The sequence below is a fragment of the Gigantopelta aegis genome, chromosome 11, assembly GCF_016097555.1.
Source record: "Gigantopelta aegis isolate Gae_Host chromosome 11, Gae_host_genome, whole genome shotgun sequence".
Taxonomy (NCBI): Eukaryota; Metazoa; Mollusca; class Gastropoda; order Neomphalida; family Peltospiridae; genus Gigantopelta; species Gigantopelta aegis.
In genome coordinates, this window is record NC_054709.1 from 944733 (window position 1) to 962769 (window position 18037).

At 36.5% G+C, this 18037-nt stretch overlaps 1 protein-coding gene across 1 annotated transcript in view; it reads left to right on the forward strand.

Moving 5' to 3' along the window:
- Positions 1 to 446: 446 nt before the first annotated feature.
- LOC121385325 (proliferation-associated protein 2G4-like) overlaps positions 447 to 18037 on the forward strand; it is a 35002-nt gene continuing 17411 nt past the window's right edge. The window contains exons 1-8 of the mRNA XM_041515963.1: positions 447 to 598; positions 8321 to 8449; positions 10066 to 10171; positions 10619 to 10688; positions 12367 to 12459; positions 13128 to 13191; positions 16993 to 17071; positions 17834 to 17912. Coding sequence (XP_041371897.1) covers positions 508 to 598; positions 8321 to 8449; positions 10066 to 10171; positions 10619 to 10688; positions 12367 to 12459; positions 13128 to 13191; positions 16993 to 17071; positions 17834 to 17912 — 711 coding nt within the window. The 5' untranslated portion in view covers positions 447 to 507. The remainder of the gene's footprint in view (positions 599 to 8320; positions 8450 to 10065; positions 10172 to 10618; positions 10689 to 12366; positions 12460 to 13127; positions 13192 to 16992; positions 17072 to 17833; positions 17913 to 18037) is intronic.

Here is an 18037-nt window from a genome sequence, read left to right on the forward strand (position 1 = left end):
GTACGAAATGATCATGCTACAAAATGACCAGTGTACGCAACGACCAAATTAGGTACAAAATGACTATGGTATGAAATAACCATGGTATGACTTGACTAGCAACCGGAGATTACATACCACGGTCTTTGAATGGCTTTGATGTATCAACCGTTTACATGTAGCATGCTTTGTTATTCTATGTTGGCTACGAGAGCAATTGATCAAATGCTGAACGATGTAAGGGAGTTAAATCCTGTTATACTATGATTTCTTAAGCCATACCACATTGTTTCCCTTGCTCGTTAAAAACTTTAAAAAAAAAAAAAAAAAAAAAAAAAAAAAAATTCAAATTCAGATTGGATTTATATATTGATATATGAAGGTTTTATTATACAAATTTCATCATTTTAAATTTAATTAGTAATTTAATTTATTAAGTTCTCATTGCTATTGCATAATGGAAGGTCAATCACAAATAATTTCGCGCTTCGTACAAGTGCATTGTGGGTGCCATGTGCAATAAGCAAGATGGCGGATACAGAGTCAGAAAATGTCGACGAAACTCCGGCAACAGATATTGTTGTCACCAAGTATAAAATGGCGGGTGACATGGTTAATGGTGGGGAATAGATACATCTTAATATTGTTTTTCTTTTTGTATTAATCTTTATTTCATAAATGGCGTGGATAACTGGTGGCTTTGTTTCGTGGCACGTGTTCGCCGAGCCGAGAGACATATGTTGTTAATTTTTGGCAACGAAGAAAAACAATAATAAATGTTTATAGTTTGAGCAAAGTTAAAAGCTTTAAGTGTCTTATTACAAATATTAAAACAAAGTAAACAGAAATATTTTAGTATCATTGAAGAAATTAGTTAACAAATATGACCATTTCTGGGTTGGGCAGTTCGCTGAACAACCGTTAGCCTTAGGGCCTACAAGTTCAACATCTGTGAAAAACCGTTATTTTTGTTTTAATTTAAAACCTTTATAGGTATACTTTTTTATATTGAACATAGCATCATATAGGCCTATGTTGCTAACAGTAACAGCTGGGGTTCTAGTTATGTCATTAAGTTCATACGTTTACCTTTTTTAGAGGGGATGATTTTCCGCGATCACGGTAAAACGGGCGGAATTTAGTAACTGAAACGGAATTTGCGATTTAAAAAAAATAACCTTCAAAAGTTGTATTTCTGGTTCAAGCACCATAATAAATATTTTTAGTAGTTTTAAGATTCAATATTGATAATATACGCATAGTGTTTTGGTATGCAAATTTTTATGGAGTGTACTGTATGCCTAAATATTTTCAGAACCGTTAATTCTCGAAAGTTGCGCTTAATTGCTGTATGCTTGCAACAAAGCATGTGACTGTGTACCGTGTCACTTTACACACTGAAATTTAACTTGAAATATAAAAATAAACATGTACTAATACAATTTTAGAATGTTGATTATATAATAAGATTTCTAGTACGTTCAGTTTTAATATTTTTCAATAATACTTATTACGATTCATAAGCATAGCCAATTTACACAACACTTTCATTGGAAAATGTAATTTCGTAAAACTTTGGGCATATTCATTAATTTGTACGGAAACATTGCACATTTATAGTCCGTCCCACAGGGAATGCCTTTTTTCATGCTACGGAATTTACTACACATTATTTATTTCTGAACCGATTATTTTGTAAGTTGCACACAAAAATATCATTTTACTTTTCATCTCACAGGTTTATTATTGTAACACGTGTAGCACGTGCTACAGACCCTGCGATTCAGGGGGCTCCGTGGTAAGGCATTGTGTACATTTTTCTCTCTTCCCTGAGGGGGTTGCAAAATATATGTCTTGGGAATTGGGGCCCAGCTATTATTTGTGCTACAGACCCCGCTGTTCCTTAAACCAGCTCTGAATATATAATTCTAGGCAAATATATATATTTTTTAAAGTTATAAAATAATGTCGAAACTTTAAATGATCGACAGAACAGTGCTTAGTTTCGGTTCACTACCACTGGCCTATATCCAGATTGACCTGACCTCGTTTGAATATGTAATTTGTGCACACGGCAAGCTAGTTAGGTTGCAGAGAAATGTACATGTGTAAACGAGTGAGTACTAGTAATTCTTACATGTGCCCTTTTTTTCTTCTTTTTTTGGTTCACACTTTGTAATCATACTGGAACTAATAAAATGTCATGTATTTATTTATACATATTTTTTGGCAACTAATGTAAGATTACGAACAATGCATTACCAAAGTTCTTGTTCATATTTTCGTGAAAATAGAGTGGTTTGTCAACAGTGTGTTTTGTTTACAAATGAAACTTACCCATAATCCATCAGATGAAATGAAACTGAAAGCCACATCACCAACAATTATTTATTGTTTGAATTTAAAGGAGAATGGATCTCTTTATTATTAAATACAAATAATAATTAACTGTAATTAAGTTTGTGGCTTTGTTTTAACCGCGGTTTATTTACGGATGAAGGTGGGAACCAAGTGGTGCGGTTTATACACTTCTTCTTGTTTGAAAGTTTGTTTCAATTTTTTTTAGCAAACCAGCTCAGAGCTGGAACAATAAAACAAATGTATATAGTTTATAACAATAAAACACTAATTGAAGACAAAAATGGAATTTGCTAAAATCTGAAACGGAATGTGACAAAATCTGAAACGGAAAATCATCCCCTCTACTTTTCATTCTTTTCTTTTTATAATTATGCTCAAATGTTAAAACTGTTAACACGTTTTGACACAACTGCATTACTACCATTGGTATCAGAGTATGACAAATATTTTGAAAAGTCACTAGCCACAGGGCTAGTGGGTTTGTGAAAACCACTAGCCCACCAAGATAAAGCACTAGCCCAAATTCCGGATCAATTATAACTGGATTTTTATATAATTTTGTAACATTACACATTTACGAGTATAACAGTAAAATAAAACAAACACTTAAATCATGTTGTAACTTTCAGTTTTTTGTCGTGTCGTACGTTTGGTCTTTTGTCAAGTGTGATCCATCGTCATTGTCCGGTTTCCTCTTTTACCCTCCCCCTGGGGAAAAATAATTGAGAAAACTCTTGGTTGGTATCTAAAGATACTATCAAAATAATTAAATTTAAATGAGGGTACGACAGAGTGACAACGGTAATAGATGGTTCAGTGTATTTGGTAGTTGGTTATATATTTAGGGCCTTCTATTTATGTCTCCAGGAACAGTGATGCCAATTGCTCAAATAGAGGGCATTCTCCAGTGTCAGACCGATATCAAAAGAATATAACGGCGACATCTAATCCGTTGTTAATTGATGAACAAAAAAGGTATTATCTTGTATCGGCAGCTGTGACGTATTATCCAAGCCGAGTCATTGCATATGCGGTTACAGTAAATTGTGTTCCTGATTGCCAATAACCACATGTCAGCGAAGTGTTAAATTAGAAAACAATAGGTAAATAAAACAAACACTGAGATTCAAAGCATGGCTGGGGTTTACTTGATTGAGATTAACCTGTCGCCGCGATTGGTGATTTCCAAGTTCTTAGTCTAAAACATATGTGCGAGATTAACTACCACGTGACGTGTCTAACCAATCAAAAGACGCATGTCATTAGACTTATTTCCTGTGCCAGAAACTTGAAAGGGAAAGGTAAACAATGCATGCTGTAACTGTGACGATGTAGAGATAGTATGTTACTGCAGTTTGAAGACCTAGCTCAAGTGGATTATTATATACTGATTGCGTTGTTGATATTATTTGATGACAAACGTCACAATCAAATTTATTAAATGAAATTTCAGCCGAGAGAAAAAGAAAAATGAAAGAAAGAACCCCCCCCCCCCCCCCCAGAAACCCCCACGATCGAGCGATAACGAGAGGAGGGGGAAAACCACTAGCCCTGCAGGCTAGTGGTTTTGCATTTCTCACTAGCCCGAACTTAAAAACCACTAGCCACGGGCGTCGGGCTAGCAGATTTGTCGAACTCTGGGTATGTGCTGTGGGTTATACAGAAAATGGCCCCAAGAGAAAACGGGACAAAATGGAACCTAGCGTTGACTAAAACGACACCAAAATCTATGGACAGAGTGGACCCTAGTGTTGGCTGAAACGGCATCAAATATTTAAAAATGTATGTTATGTATGTATGGCTAATTTGTTATGTTGTGTACGCCTTGAAGGAACACCACATATAATGAGGGTATGGTAGGGGAGGGGATGATAGAGATGTAACAGCAATACAGTGTTGTACCGCGATGCAATAGAATACATGCATGTTGTAATAAGTTTTAAAATGTACCAGTAAAATTGTACGAACATAAGATTAAAGTTTGTTTTATTCAACTAGAGGACATTGATTAATTAGTTAAACATTTGGTAATTCTGACCCGTCATAATTTTTTCTGATGCACCAAGGGATATTTTACATACCAACGATATATATTATTTCACTTATATCGTCATTGATGTTTGACATCCAGTAGCCAATGATGAATAAATCAATGTGCTCTATTGGTGTCGTTAAACAAAACAAACCTTATATCGTCACTGAGGCGAATTGGTAAGGTGCAAGTTGCTTTTGTGGGCAAGTTTCAGATAACAGGAAACAGCTTTTTTCATACTTGAAATTTACTGTTAAAATGGTGGTATTTTGTTATTTCCAGAACTTTAATTTTTACATCGGACAAAACAAGTTATTTACAAAAAAATCATTTGAAGGAGTATTTTAAGTATCTCGGGAACCGAATGGATGTTCGCACCAGGCATAACACCATGCATTAATCTTTGAACTGTTAGGTCCTATATTAAAAATAAAAATAATAAATCATTAAATGGTTCTGTTTTCGCCCAAACATTTATGTGCCATTATAGCCAAATTGGATCCTTTTTCACAAACAAATGATTGTTTTTTTAGTAATGGTGCCGGGTCAGTCTGATCCCTGTGCTGTTTTTTAGTAGTGGTGCCGTTTCAGCCTGATCCCTGTGCTGTTTTTTTGTAGTGGTGCCGTTTCAGCCTGATCACTGTGCTGTTTTTTAGTAGTGGTGCTGTTTCAGCCTGATCCCTGTGCTGTTTTTTTAGTAGTGGTGCTGTGTCAGCCTGATCCCTGTGCTGTTTTTTAGTAGTGGTGCCGTTTCAGCCTGATCCCTGTGCTGTTTTTAACCTGTCAAGTAGTGTTCTGGTGATATATTACAGGAGTAATAAAAAATAACTTGATACATGCTGGCTGTAGCCGAGGCAGTGTTCTCGCTGCTCCATTTAAGCGGGGCGGGCCGCCCCATTATTGCATTTTGCCGCCCTCCTTTCACTTACTCCGCCCCTCTTTATTTTCCAGCACCCTACTGTATTTTATAGCACCTATTTCCAAATCGGCAAATGCATACTTTTTTTCACACACAAAAAACCACAACGATCAGTCTGCACACTGGATGTCAAAGGAAACTTAACAGCGTTGTGTACGAAAAAGCAATTGACGAAACATTCACAACAGTTACCGTAACGTAATTTAACAGTACTTTTAACAATTTTGTTCCATACCTGTATTCATTTGTATGTTTAATACACACAATAAAAGTTATACTTTATTTGAGCAATGAAAACATTTTAATTTTTTACCAATTCGGCACTCATTTGGCGCCAAATTTGTCACGTGATCAGAACGGTCATTCTGTCTTTTGTTTTCACTATCGTCTGATATTTTGTCATCGATTGCCGATATAATTGGTTGCAATTGATGACTTACTTTCTGTCATTCTGTTTATTCAACAGGTTTTTATAAAATAATGTAAACCTTTAATTTTGGGGGGGGATATCACCGCTTATAAAAACAACGGAAGTGGTAGTGTTTATCATTAAAATCATTTATCTCGGGTGCCAAATAATATATATACACCGCCGTTACAAAAACGAAACTACTTTTTATCAGCTGGCAATAATATTTTACCACAGCGATCGATTCATTCGATGAAGATGGAAATAACCCAAACAAATGTAACCGACATTAGGAGATCACTTTATAAACATCTTTATTGTTTTTCGTATATCTTGAAATCTTTGTTAAAATAATAATATTAAAACTTTGATCAGTTAAGCAAAACCGGAATTGCCCGTGAATGTCAGACCGATAACATATTCGGTTCAATTAAAAGACGAGTCTGCTTGTATTTCGTATCATGCCGCATGGCCGCCCTCCTTTAATTAGGCTTTTAAAAAAAAACCTATTCTGCCTGTATATTTACAAATCTAGCAGCCTGGTTTTTGATTGTAAGTGAACAGTCGTCACCATGATCAAAATGAAACTGAGCTGACAATCACTCTCCTTAAATGATCCAGGCAAGCGATCACATGAAGTTTCTAATTCATGAAATTCTTCAAAAGTTTTATTGTAACTGGAAGGAAATGGTTTATTTAATGACGCACTCGACACATTTTATTTATGGTTATATGGCATCAGACATATGGTTAAGGACCACCCAGATATTGAGGAAGGAAACATGCTGTCACCACTTCATGGGCTACTCTTTTTGATTAGCAGTAAGGGATCTTTTAGTTTTATATGCACCATCCCATAGGCAGAATAGCACATACCACAGTCTTCGACATACCAGTAGTGGTGCACTGGCTGGAGTGAGAAATGTATTGTAAAAAGACACCCGAAGATAAAATTTTAATAAAATGTTTAATTCTTAAATCGGGAAATCCGATCGTTGTCTAGAAGTGCTAGTCCTGAACTGGTTCCAGTTAGAATTAGTCAATTGACTGGTATTTGTTTCATTATTACTGCATTATGTTGCAAGCGTAATGCATACAGATAATCAGTCGTATGACTGGTATTGTAATGCTTTTACGGCATTACTTTAAGGTGGTTAATAATGGATGTTGACAAAGTAATGTTTTTTATTACACCGCGGTGACGGAGATACCTGTGAGAGATTTTTCATATCCCACAATGTGAGATATGCTTTTTGAGAGGTCATGACCTCCGATCACATGAACCATGGAACTACTTTTAACTCATTCATAAACAACATGCCATTAAAACTTTACTTTCGTGGCTAGATGCAATTAATAAAATAAAAAAATAAAAAAAATACATTTTACATATAAAACTTTGTTTTTCGTTATGAAACAAGAATAGTTTACATTATTAAATAAATAAACAAAAATATTTGAAAAGAAATGTTTCACGTCTGCTGTCGCTTACGTGTTTGGGCAACTGCTGACGATCGCTGTCCAGTTGACCTCTACAAGCGTTACTCTAACCTGCGTCCATCCGGATTCACCAAACCTGAAACACCGTTCTATTTAGCAACAAACACAAAAGAAGCTTCTGAATTTTTTCCTTGGTTTAAACGCCAGCCTATTGGGGTAAACAAGTTATCTTCAATCATGAGGCGAATGTAAAAAAATGCCGAACTCGCTCCCAACAAGAATTACACAAACCATTCTGCACGAAAATACTTAGTTCAAAAACTTTCTGAGAAAAATATCCCTCCAACACACATAATGCAAATTTCTGGCCAGAAAAATATACAAAGCATCAACTACAGCCACATTTCCCCAACACAGCACTGTGAAATTAGTCATATTCTCAGTAACACGGTATCGTACCACCAGTCATATGCTTTGGAAATGCATTCGACAGACACAACTTCAACGAAAATGATTGATTCTTGTACTACATCTACAAATCTTCTTGGCAAATTGTCTTCAATTTTTTCTGCTCCAATATATGGTGGAACCATAAATATTAACTTTTGTAAACACAATAACGATGAAACTGAATCTCCTGAAAGCAAGCCCAAATGTCGAAAACTCACGTGACACTGAGACCGACGCGCTTTGAAGTTTAAACGTTTTGCAGAAAACTCAATGATGGACTTTGAATAGTGATTGTTATATTATAGTTAAACTAATATTAAACTAATATTCTGTTTACTACTAGTGTGTGTTATTTGTTTTAATTATTTTTATTTTTGGGATGGAGGGACTCTATGACATTGCGAAAGCATAAATACTTTAATAGTATAAAAAGAGTGCATAGGCAAAGAAGGGTTATGCATTCTGAATCACTCCACTGTTTTGTTTATGTTCAGTGTCCTGTTTAGTGAGAGACAACAAATATATTTGGTGACTCAAATTAATAATGTAGGGCGTTGTAATAAATAGAATACTATACTCGTCCCCGTGAGAGACCGTTTATATTACAACTCGTGTGTTGTAATATAAACAGTCTTTCACGGGGACTCGTTTAGTATTCTCTATATCTTTCAGACATCCTGAAGAAGGTGATTAATAATGGATGTTGACAAAGTGATGTTTTATCTTGCAGACATTCTCAGGAAGGTGATTGCGAAGTGTACGCCCGGCACGTCCGTGGTGAGTGTGTGCGAGTTTGGAGATGCTCTCCTGCTGCAGGAGACTGGAAAAGTCTTCAAGAAGGTCAAGGACATGAAGAAAGGTTTGTTCTGACTCGAAGCGGAATTAAGACCTGTTTGCACTCGAGCGTTTTATTTAGTGCTTTGGTCTCAGGCCTCTTAGAATTGAAAATCTGTGTGACCCATTAATCGGTTGTGCAGAAATAAATCTTAAGTAACCCATTTCCTTCTTGCGTAAACTGTTATGTCCAAGTAAATGGTGCTCTAAATTTCGTACTAAAAAAAGGTTGTGTAAAATTAGATTCACACAAATGAAACCATCGTTCTCATAATTTTCAGAGGCCTGGGTCGACTGTTTCTATCTTGAGGGGTAAACGCGTGTTGGCAGCACTCAATGTCAATTCCATCTTGGAGGTAAACTCGTGTGGGCAGCGCTCAATGTCAATTCTATCTTGGACGTAAATGCGTGTGGGCAGCACTCAATGTCAATTCCATCTTGGGGGTAAACGCATGTGGGTAACGCTCAATGTCAATTCCATCTTGGGGGTAAACGCGCGTGGGTAACGCTCGATGTCAATTCCATCTTGGGGGTAAACGCGTGTGGGTAAGCTCAGTGACCTGACGTCAAATACAGGAATTCCATTGGATGAACAGAAAACACATGCTGTGTAAAAAAAACCACTTGGATATGCTCTGTTGCAATTTTGACCGGCCTCGGTGGCGTCATGGCAGGTCATCGGTCTACAGGCTGGTAGGTACTGGGTTCGGATCCCAGTCGAGGCATGGGATTTTTAATCCAGATACCGACTCCAAACCCTGAGTGAGTGCTCCGCAAGGCTCAATGGGTAGGTGTAAACCACTTGCACCGACCAGTGATCCATAACTGGTTCAACAAAGGCCATGGTTTGTGCTATCCTGCCTGTGGGAAGCACAAATAAAAGATCCCTTGCTGCCTGTCAAAAAAGAGTAGCCTATGTGGCGACAGCGGGTTTCCTCTTAAAATCTGTGTGGTCCTTAACCATATGTCTGACGCCATATAACCGTAAATAAAATGTGTTGAGTGCGTCGTTAAATAAAACATTTCTTTCTTTCTGTTGCAATTTTGGGTATTTCACTCCACAGCACTTGGCAGAGCACGTTTCATTAACGCAAAACTATAGTGGAAACCTTTTCACTGTAACTTGTATGGACAATTTGTTAACTGTATATATATGTCAGTGACTTGTGTGAAGATCTAGTAGCCCGACTAACCCTAATCTTTTTGGGGTATCCAGTGACCTATGATAGACTTCAGAAGTCAGAATGTCTCTGGCTGCTACAAGTGTCGAGTCCTGATTGTTGTGCCAGTTTGTTTGTCCTGCCTACATATATACATGTTGACTACTGATTAAATGGTATGGGGAAATCTGTTGGCCAGAATTTCATCGTCGATCAGTTTGTATCAACTTGATTTATATAAATATTATATAAATAATATTTTCATATACTTACCATTTGTAACACCCAACAGCCGATGTGTATTTTTGTGCTGGGGTGTCGTTAAACATTCATTCATTCATTCATTCGTATCAACTGATCAACTTTCTATTTTACAATCAGTTGGAAATTATACTTACGTAAGGAGGACAATCATTGGAACATCACTAGGTTAAATGGTGTGTTAAAAAAGTGTTTTTTAATTATTTATTTTTCTCTCCAGGAATTGCATTCCCAACGTGTGTGGCTGTGAACAACTGTATATGTCACTTCTCTCCGTTAAAATCAGAACCAGATGTCAATCTCGCGGACGGTGATCTTGTCAAAATGTACGTATATAGGTTGCATGTGTACAGTAACATGGTTTATAGAAGCATTTGTTTCATCCCATCCTACAAAAAACATTTTTGTAAATAATTTCAGTTTGGTTTGACGTAAGAAGAAAAGTAAAAGTGTGTAATTTTAATTATCAAAGACGGCTTTTATTAGAGAAACAAAATGTGTCGTCTGTCACTTAGCTGACTTAAATATGAAAATTCACAACTTTTATGAAATTGTCAGAATGTTTTCTTCTCTTATTACTAAATATTTAACTCTCATACTGATGTACGACATGCAGAGTTCACAAAAAATAAGATTTAAGCCAAAAAGTAATGTGCAAGCCAAATGCTAACTATGAGAAAAACAAGCCTACTGTAACGGTTGAAACTATTTCTTACTGGCCAAAAACAATCGAGTGTGCAGCTTTAATGAGGTGTTTGTTGTTTCCTTTCCAGAGATCTCGGTGCACATGTCGATGGGTATATCGCAGTCGTGGCACACACGTTTGTACTGGGAGCATCAAAGGTACTCATCATAATCATCAGCGTGTTCCATTTGGCACAGCATGGTTGACTAAACACTTTTGGGGCATTTTAAACCATTTTCATGATATTTCTCTGTCTCCGTCTCCCTCCCTGTGAAAGGCAATAAAAATTAAGTGTAATTAAAGTGCTTTCTTTAATAAATGAATTGCAAAGTATATTACAGGTATATTTTATTAATTACAGGTATATTTTATTAATTAATACGTTTCGTAAAGACAGGTTTGAAATTAATTATTGAAAAAAGGCTTGTTAAATCTCAGGGCAGCATGAAGCGGATTAAAATTAGTTTTGTTTTATTTAATGACACCATTAGAGCACATATATTTATTAATCATCGACTACTGGATGTCGGACATTTGGTAATTTTTTAGAGAGGAACCCTGCTACATTTTTCCATTAGTAGCAAGAGATCTTTTATATGCACCATTTCACAGACAGGACAGCACATACCACAGCCTTTGATATACCAGTCGTGGTGCACTGGCTGGAACGAGAAATAGCCCAGTGGGCCCACCGATTGGGATTGATCCCAAACTGACGGCGCATTCAGGTGTTGAACACACTCGAATGCATTATAATGTAACAGGGAGAGTTCGGTTCTAGCACCGTTAATGGGATAGTACATTCTCAGACGAAACGGTGCTTTCGGAAATGTACTATTCCTTTGGGATAGTGGTAAAAAAAATTTTTTCATGATTTCGACCCCTTTACCACAGGGCTATGTCCTGCCTATCGACTTATTTCATAGCTGTGGTAATATAATATATAACTCTTGGCCGTGAAACGTTCCTTCCAGCTGTGGTAATATAATATATAACTCTTGGCCGTGAAAGGTTCCTTCCAGCTGTGGTAATATAATATATAACTCTTGGCCGTGAAAGGTTCCTTCCAGGTAACGTTTAATTAAGTGTCACTTCATACATTTCACAGATGGCTACACACATCTAAATCTTTTAATAATAGTTGTTACTCGGTTCACAACTTATCACCGACTGACTAATCAAACATTTTAAAAACATTGTTGCCTACCTTGAACTCCTATTAACCTCTGTTAAGCAGCCATTAAATGAAGTGGGTGGGACATGACAGTGTTGTAGCCCTCGTCTCATCCGCTGTCGCTCTGGGATCAATCCTGCCAGAAGAGCCCATTTGGCTATTTATCGTTCCAGCCAGTGCACTACGACTGGTATGTCAAAGGTCGTGGTATGTTCTATCCTATCTGGGATGGTGCATATTAAAAAAAAAAAAATCACTTGCTACTAATGGAAACTTTTCAGATTTCCCATATAAATGTCAAAATTACTAAATGTTTGCCATCCAATAGCCCACGATTAATAAATCAGTGTGCTCTAGTAGTGTGTTTTTAACTTTTGACCATCAAATGAAGCAACAGTTGATGGTCTGTTAAGGCAGGTGAATGCTTAATACAGTTCAGTTAGTAATCAGATGGTTTGAAAGAAACATTAGTACCCCTCAGTTAATCACAGACAAAACAATTGCACAAAAGGTTTTCGGAACAATCTGTTGTACGTTTCTTTAAATTTAGGTCCATGAAATATTACTGTCTTGTATATCTTTGCTAACTTCGCTAACATTTCCTGATTTACAGTGTTATCTAAATATGCCGTTATGTTGTTTTTATTTTAATTATTTTTCAGGAGAACAAGGTGTCTGGTAAGAAGGCAGACGTCATAGTGGCTGCTCATTACGCCAGCGAAGTAGCTCTTCGGGCTGTCAAACCAGGAGGTGAAGTGAGTTGTCTCCCCTTGCTTGAAGTTTTCGTAAATTTAGTACAACTGCAAATTTACAAGTCTCTTTTTTTCTTTCTTTTTTAAAGATTTTTTCTTTTTCCTGTGTATTGATTTAAATGGTCTTCCAGAATTGATCTTTGGTTTGGCTGATGGAAGATAATTAATTTTTTTTAATGCAAAGTTAGTTAATTTATTTTAGAATGTTGTTTCGTTTTCTCTTTCAGTTGATTTACATAATTCTGTAAACATTTTTATTATGTAAACAAGTGTTTGCCAATTATAGCACATTCCATTAAGTTTTTAAATGTTTATGTAATGAACCTAATGAACACAATTTTAAATATTTTTGGTTTTTATAAAGTACTCAAGCTTATCATAATCTGCTGACTGGTTTATGTTTGTGGTAATTTGATTTACTTTATGCTTGTTATAACTTGATTTACTTTGAGATAACTTGATTTATTTTGTGATAATTTGATTTATGTTGTGATAATTTGACTTACATTGTGATAACTTGATTTACTTTATGCTTGTGATAACTTGATTTACTTTGTGATAACTTGATTTACTTTGTTTGTGATAACTTGATTTACTTTGTTTGTGATAACTTGATTTACTTTGTGATAACTTGATTTACTTTGTTTGTGATAACTTGATTTACTTTTCAGAACTATGCAGTCACAGACGCTCTTCAGAAAGTTACAGAAAATTTCAAATGTAAACCCATTGAAGGTAATTACACAATCAAAATGATTAAAGCTGGTTGTTATTTAAATTCTGATATTTACATCGGCTGAATAAACAGGTAGTTTGTCAGCTGTCAGTCTATATTTATCAACAGTACCTTAGCTTGTTGCTGGGCGGTATACCGTTCAATATTGGTATTATGTTTATACCGATTTACCGCACTGAGCAAATTTCAAACTACTGAAATTTCGGTCTTGAAAAATATTCCCGGAAAGCACTAATAACATATCAGACAAACGCAAAATGAGTTGGTATAAATCAGACGAGAGCCGTGTGTATGGAATTTAATTGTATTTAGATGAAGTTAGCTGATGAGCCTTAACACAGGCATGCATTTAAAGCCGTGTATACCAAAAATAGCGCTCGATCTCGGTATTGTGTTAATACCGAATACTGTACCGATACTGAAGTAAATCACCCCAAAAATACCGATATCGATACTGAGCCTCAAATTTGAATACCACCCAGCTCTACCCCCAATCCAAGTGCCATAATTGTAGTTTTTTGGCAGTTTTATTACTTTTTCTGTATTTAATAGTGAACAAACTATAACATTAACATTTACCTCAATCCAAACACTCATTCCAGCCAGTGCACCATGACTGGTATATCAAAGGCTGTGGTATGTACTACCCTGTCTGTGGGATGGTGCATATAGAAGATCCCTTCTATATCGAAAAGAGTAGCCCATGAAGTGGCGACAGCGGGTTTCCTCTCTCAATATCTGTGTGGTTTTTAACCATATGTCTGATGCCATATAACCATAAATGTGTTGAGTGCATCATTAAATAAATAAGAAAATAACAAACCAAACACCAGTAAGCTGAATACCTATCCAAATAACTTGGCTCAGTTTGGCCCATGAGTGTAATGTTTATAGTTCGTCCCATCCTACAAAAATGTTTTTTTTGTAAATAATTCGAGTTTGGTTTCATGTAAGAAGAATGTAAAAGTGTTTAGGAAATAACAAAAAAATACTATTTTTGCGTGCAATTTAGAAAACCAATTGGCTCAAAAGTAAATATCTTGTAGTAAATCCCATAGTATGAAAAAAGGCATTCTCTGTGGGAAGGGCTATAGATGGGTTACACTGCATCATGAACAGTTCTACGGGTATAATAACACATGATTAATAATTAAAGGACAATTAATTAGGGGTGAGACGAAGCCCAGTGGTAAAGTGCTCGCATGATGTGTGGTCGGTTTGGGATCGATCCCCATCAGTAGGCCTATTGGGCTATTTCTCGCTCCAGCTAGTACACCACGGCTGTGGTATGTGATATCCTGTCTATGTGATGGTGCATATAAAAATTCACTTGCTGCTGATCGAAAAGAGTAGCTCATTAAGTGGCAACGGCAGGTTTCCTCCCTCAATATCTGTGTGCTCTTTAACCATATGTCCGACGCCATATAATCGTAAGAAAGATGTGTTGAGTGCGTCGCTAAATAAAACATTTCCTTCCTAAAGGACAATTATTTCAACATTTGTTTGACAGGTACAGTTTTATTTTTGATTGTCTCAAATTGACTGACAATATGTCATTTTGACGGGCACCACTCAAAAAATTATTACCAGGCCTGCTTTATGTCATTATTGAAATTTTATTTTTAAAATTTAGGCGATACTTAATTAATTTTTAGTTGTATATTTTGTCTGTAACCCCACCCGTCCATGACACGTTGAACCTGTAGTGGTTTAACGTGAATACTAAGGTGGGATATAAAATGTGGATCGTCTTCGGCCGTGGAGTTAAAAATACTTCACATTCCATCCTCTAGGTTCACAACAACAACAAAAAATAACCTTAAAATGTTATCAGCAAATCGTTGCATTTTAATTTTTTTATTTTTCCAATACTTTTTGAAGTTGTTCATTCATTATGCGTAGCATGTAGCTCAATGTTAACTTTCGTGTTCAGCTCGTTTTCTAACAAACTGTCAAAAGAAATGTGTCCTGGCCTGTTGAAAATAACACAGCATGTGGCGAACATAGCGTTTGGAATAGTATGTGAACAATTAGGACCTTAGATGTTTTGGGGTGGGGTTTTTTACATTATGAAATAACAGAATCACACACTATTTTTGGGATAGTTTTAGTATGTGAATTTATGTTTTGCCTGTCGCGTCTAAAAACACATTAAAAACCTTATTTCAAACCATGCATTCTATTCAAAAGTGATTCGTAGGATCTGGCCCAATCGTTGGACATGGTATAACACCTTTTTAAAAAAGTCAATAGTCACAGGGCTAGTGTGTTTGTAAATTCCACTAGCCCACCAAACTAAAGCACTAGCCCAAATTTCTGATCAGTTACAACACACTTTATATAAGGCTGAAAAACTAGGAACCCAACCCCTATAGTACCTTAAAAAAAACAAAAACAAGAACGGCTGACCTGTTTACTTCTCCCCTTTTTTCATGTACATTAGTATAAAATGTTTTTTTAATGTTTTTTTAGTATTATTTAGTGAAATTTTATCTCGACCGGTCGAGGTGAATGAAGTTTCAAAAATAAATTGATAATTAAGGGGTTTTGTTTTTTAAACTGCGTGACTGCTAGACAAAAAAAAGTATTATCTTGTACAAATGTGAAACGTTATCCAAACTGCTACACACATTAAACGGGTCAAGCCGGCTCTTTTAACAGTGTTATTGTATTCCCTGATTGCCGACATCGCTATCGCAAGTAAGCGAGGCATTAAATTAGAAGACAGTAGATAAATATGACAAACGCAGTCATTCTAAACATGACTGGGGTTGTACTTTAGTTATGCTAGCCTGTTAATTAATTGGGACTGGCGATTCACACCTTATTGACGTGCAGGATTTTACTACCACGTGACTTGTACAACCAATCAAAACGTGCTTTTTATTAGGTCATTTCCTCTCCATGATAGTTTGAAGTGAAAACAAAACAAAGTCTCTGTTGTGTGTATTGTTGTAATTGACGATATAGAAACTTCTTGATTCTTGAAACTGGATTTTATAGAAATTTAGTTCAAGTTGAATATTAATATATACTTATTGATTTGTTAACATTATGCGATGACCAATGTCAGAATAACATTTATAAAACATACATCAGTGGAGGGAAAAAGCATTAAGCTAGCAGTGTGGGGTTTTGGGGTTGTCGTTTTTTTAAAGCTACTAGCCCGTCGGGCTACGGTTTTTGCATTTGTCACTAGCCCTGTGTTAAAAAACACTAGCGTCGGGCTAGCAGATTTGTCGAACTCTGCGTTAGTCTGAGGATCAAACCTCCTTGGTGGACACGTTCTTGGATTGGTTTTTGTTTCCTTGTCCTATCCAGAAAGGAAACATTTTATTTACGGTTATATGGCATCTGACATATGGTTATGGACCACACACGTTTAGAGAGGAAAGCCACTGTCGCCACTTTATGGGCTAATCTTTTCAATTAGCAGCAAGGGATCTTTTATATGCACTATCCCACAGACAGAATAACACTACCACGGTCTTTGATATTCAGTCATGGTGCACTGGCTGGAACGAGAAATAGCCCAATGGGCCCACCGTGCCCCTTGACTGGTATATAAAAGTTCATGGTATGTGCTGTCCTATCTGTGGGAAAGTGCATGTATAAAAGATTTGTTGCTGCTAATGAAAACATTTAACAGATCTTCTTTAAGATTATATGTCATAATTACGAATGTTTGGCTGGATGTAACCGATAATTAAAAAAATCAGAGTGTTTTGGTGGTGTCAACAAACAAAACGTTGCTTGATGTGTGATGGTTTTAACATTTTTGTTTTAATTTTATTTTGCAGGAATGTTATCACATCAACTAAAGAAAAACGTTATAGATGGCGAAAAAGCATTTATTCAAAACCCAACTGAAGCACAAAGGTTAGTTTCCACAGACGAATAGACAAGATAAATTATAGTTTGGGGCCATCGCCTATATTGGTAGTATATTTTTCCATAAATCCCACATCTTGGGTTGGGGTCGTCGCCTATATTGGTAGTGTTTTTCCATAAATCCCACATCTTGGGTTGGGGCCATCGCCTATATTGGTAGTGTTTTTCCATAAATCCCACATCTTGGGTTGGGGCCATCGCCTATATTGGTAGTGTTTTTCCATAAATCCCACATCTTGGGTTGGGTCCATCGCCTATATTGGTAGTGTTTTTCCATAAATCTCACATCTTGGGTTGGGGCCATCGCCTATATTGCTGCTAATCGAAAAGAGTAGCCCATGAAATGGCAACAGTGGGTTTCCTTTCCCAATATGGGGCGGGACGTAGCCCAGTGGTAAAGCGTTTGCTTGATGCATGGTTGGTGTGGCATTGATCCCCATAGGTGGGCCCATTGGGCTAATTCTCGCTCCAGTCAGTGCACCACGACTGGTAGATCAAAGGCCATGGTATGTGTTATCCTATCTGTGGGATGGTGCATATAAAAGATCCCTTGCTGCTAATCGGAAAGAGTAGCCCATGAAGTAGCCACAGCGGGTTTCCTCTCTCAATGTCCTTAACCATATGCCCGATGCCATATAACCATAAATACAATGTGTTGAGTGAATCGTTAAACATTTCCTTCCTTCCTTCAATGTAAGAAATTAACCACCGAGTTGAGGTGATCAATACATTCTTTTCTTTTTGTTTTAGAAAAGAACACGAGAAGTGTGAGTTTGAGATGCACGAAGTGTACGCGATTGATGTCTTAGTGAGCACGGGGGAAGGAAAGGTTCGTTCATCGTTATTTTATATCAGTTGACCTTTTTTTGTCTATCAATTAACAAGTTAAATCTTACCAATATATTTGTTGATATCTGTCTGAAATGGGATATATTGCCATGTAGGCTATTTTAA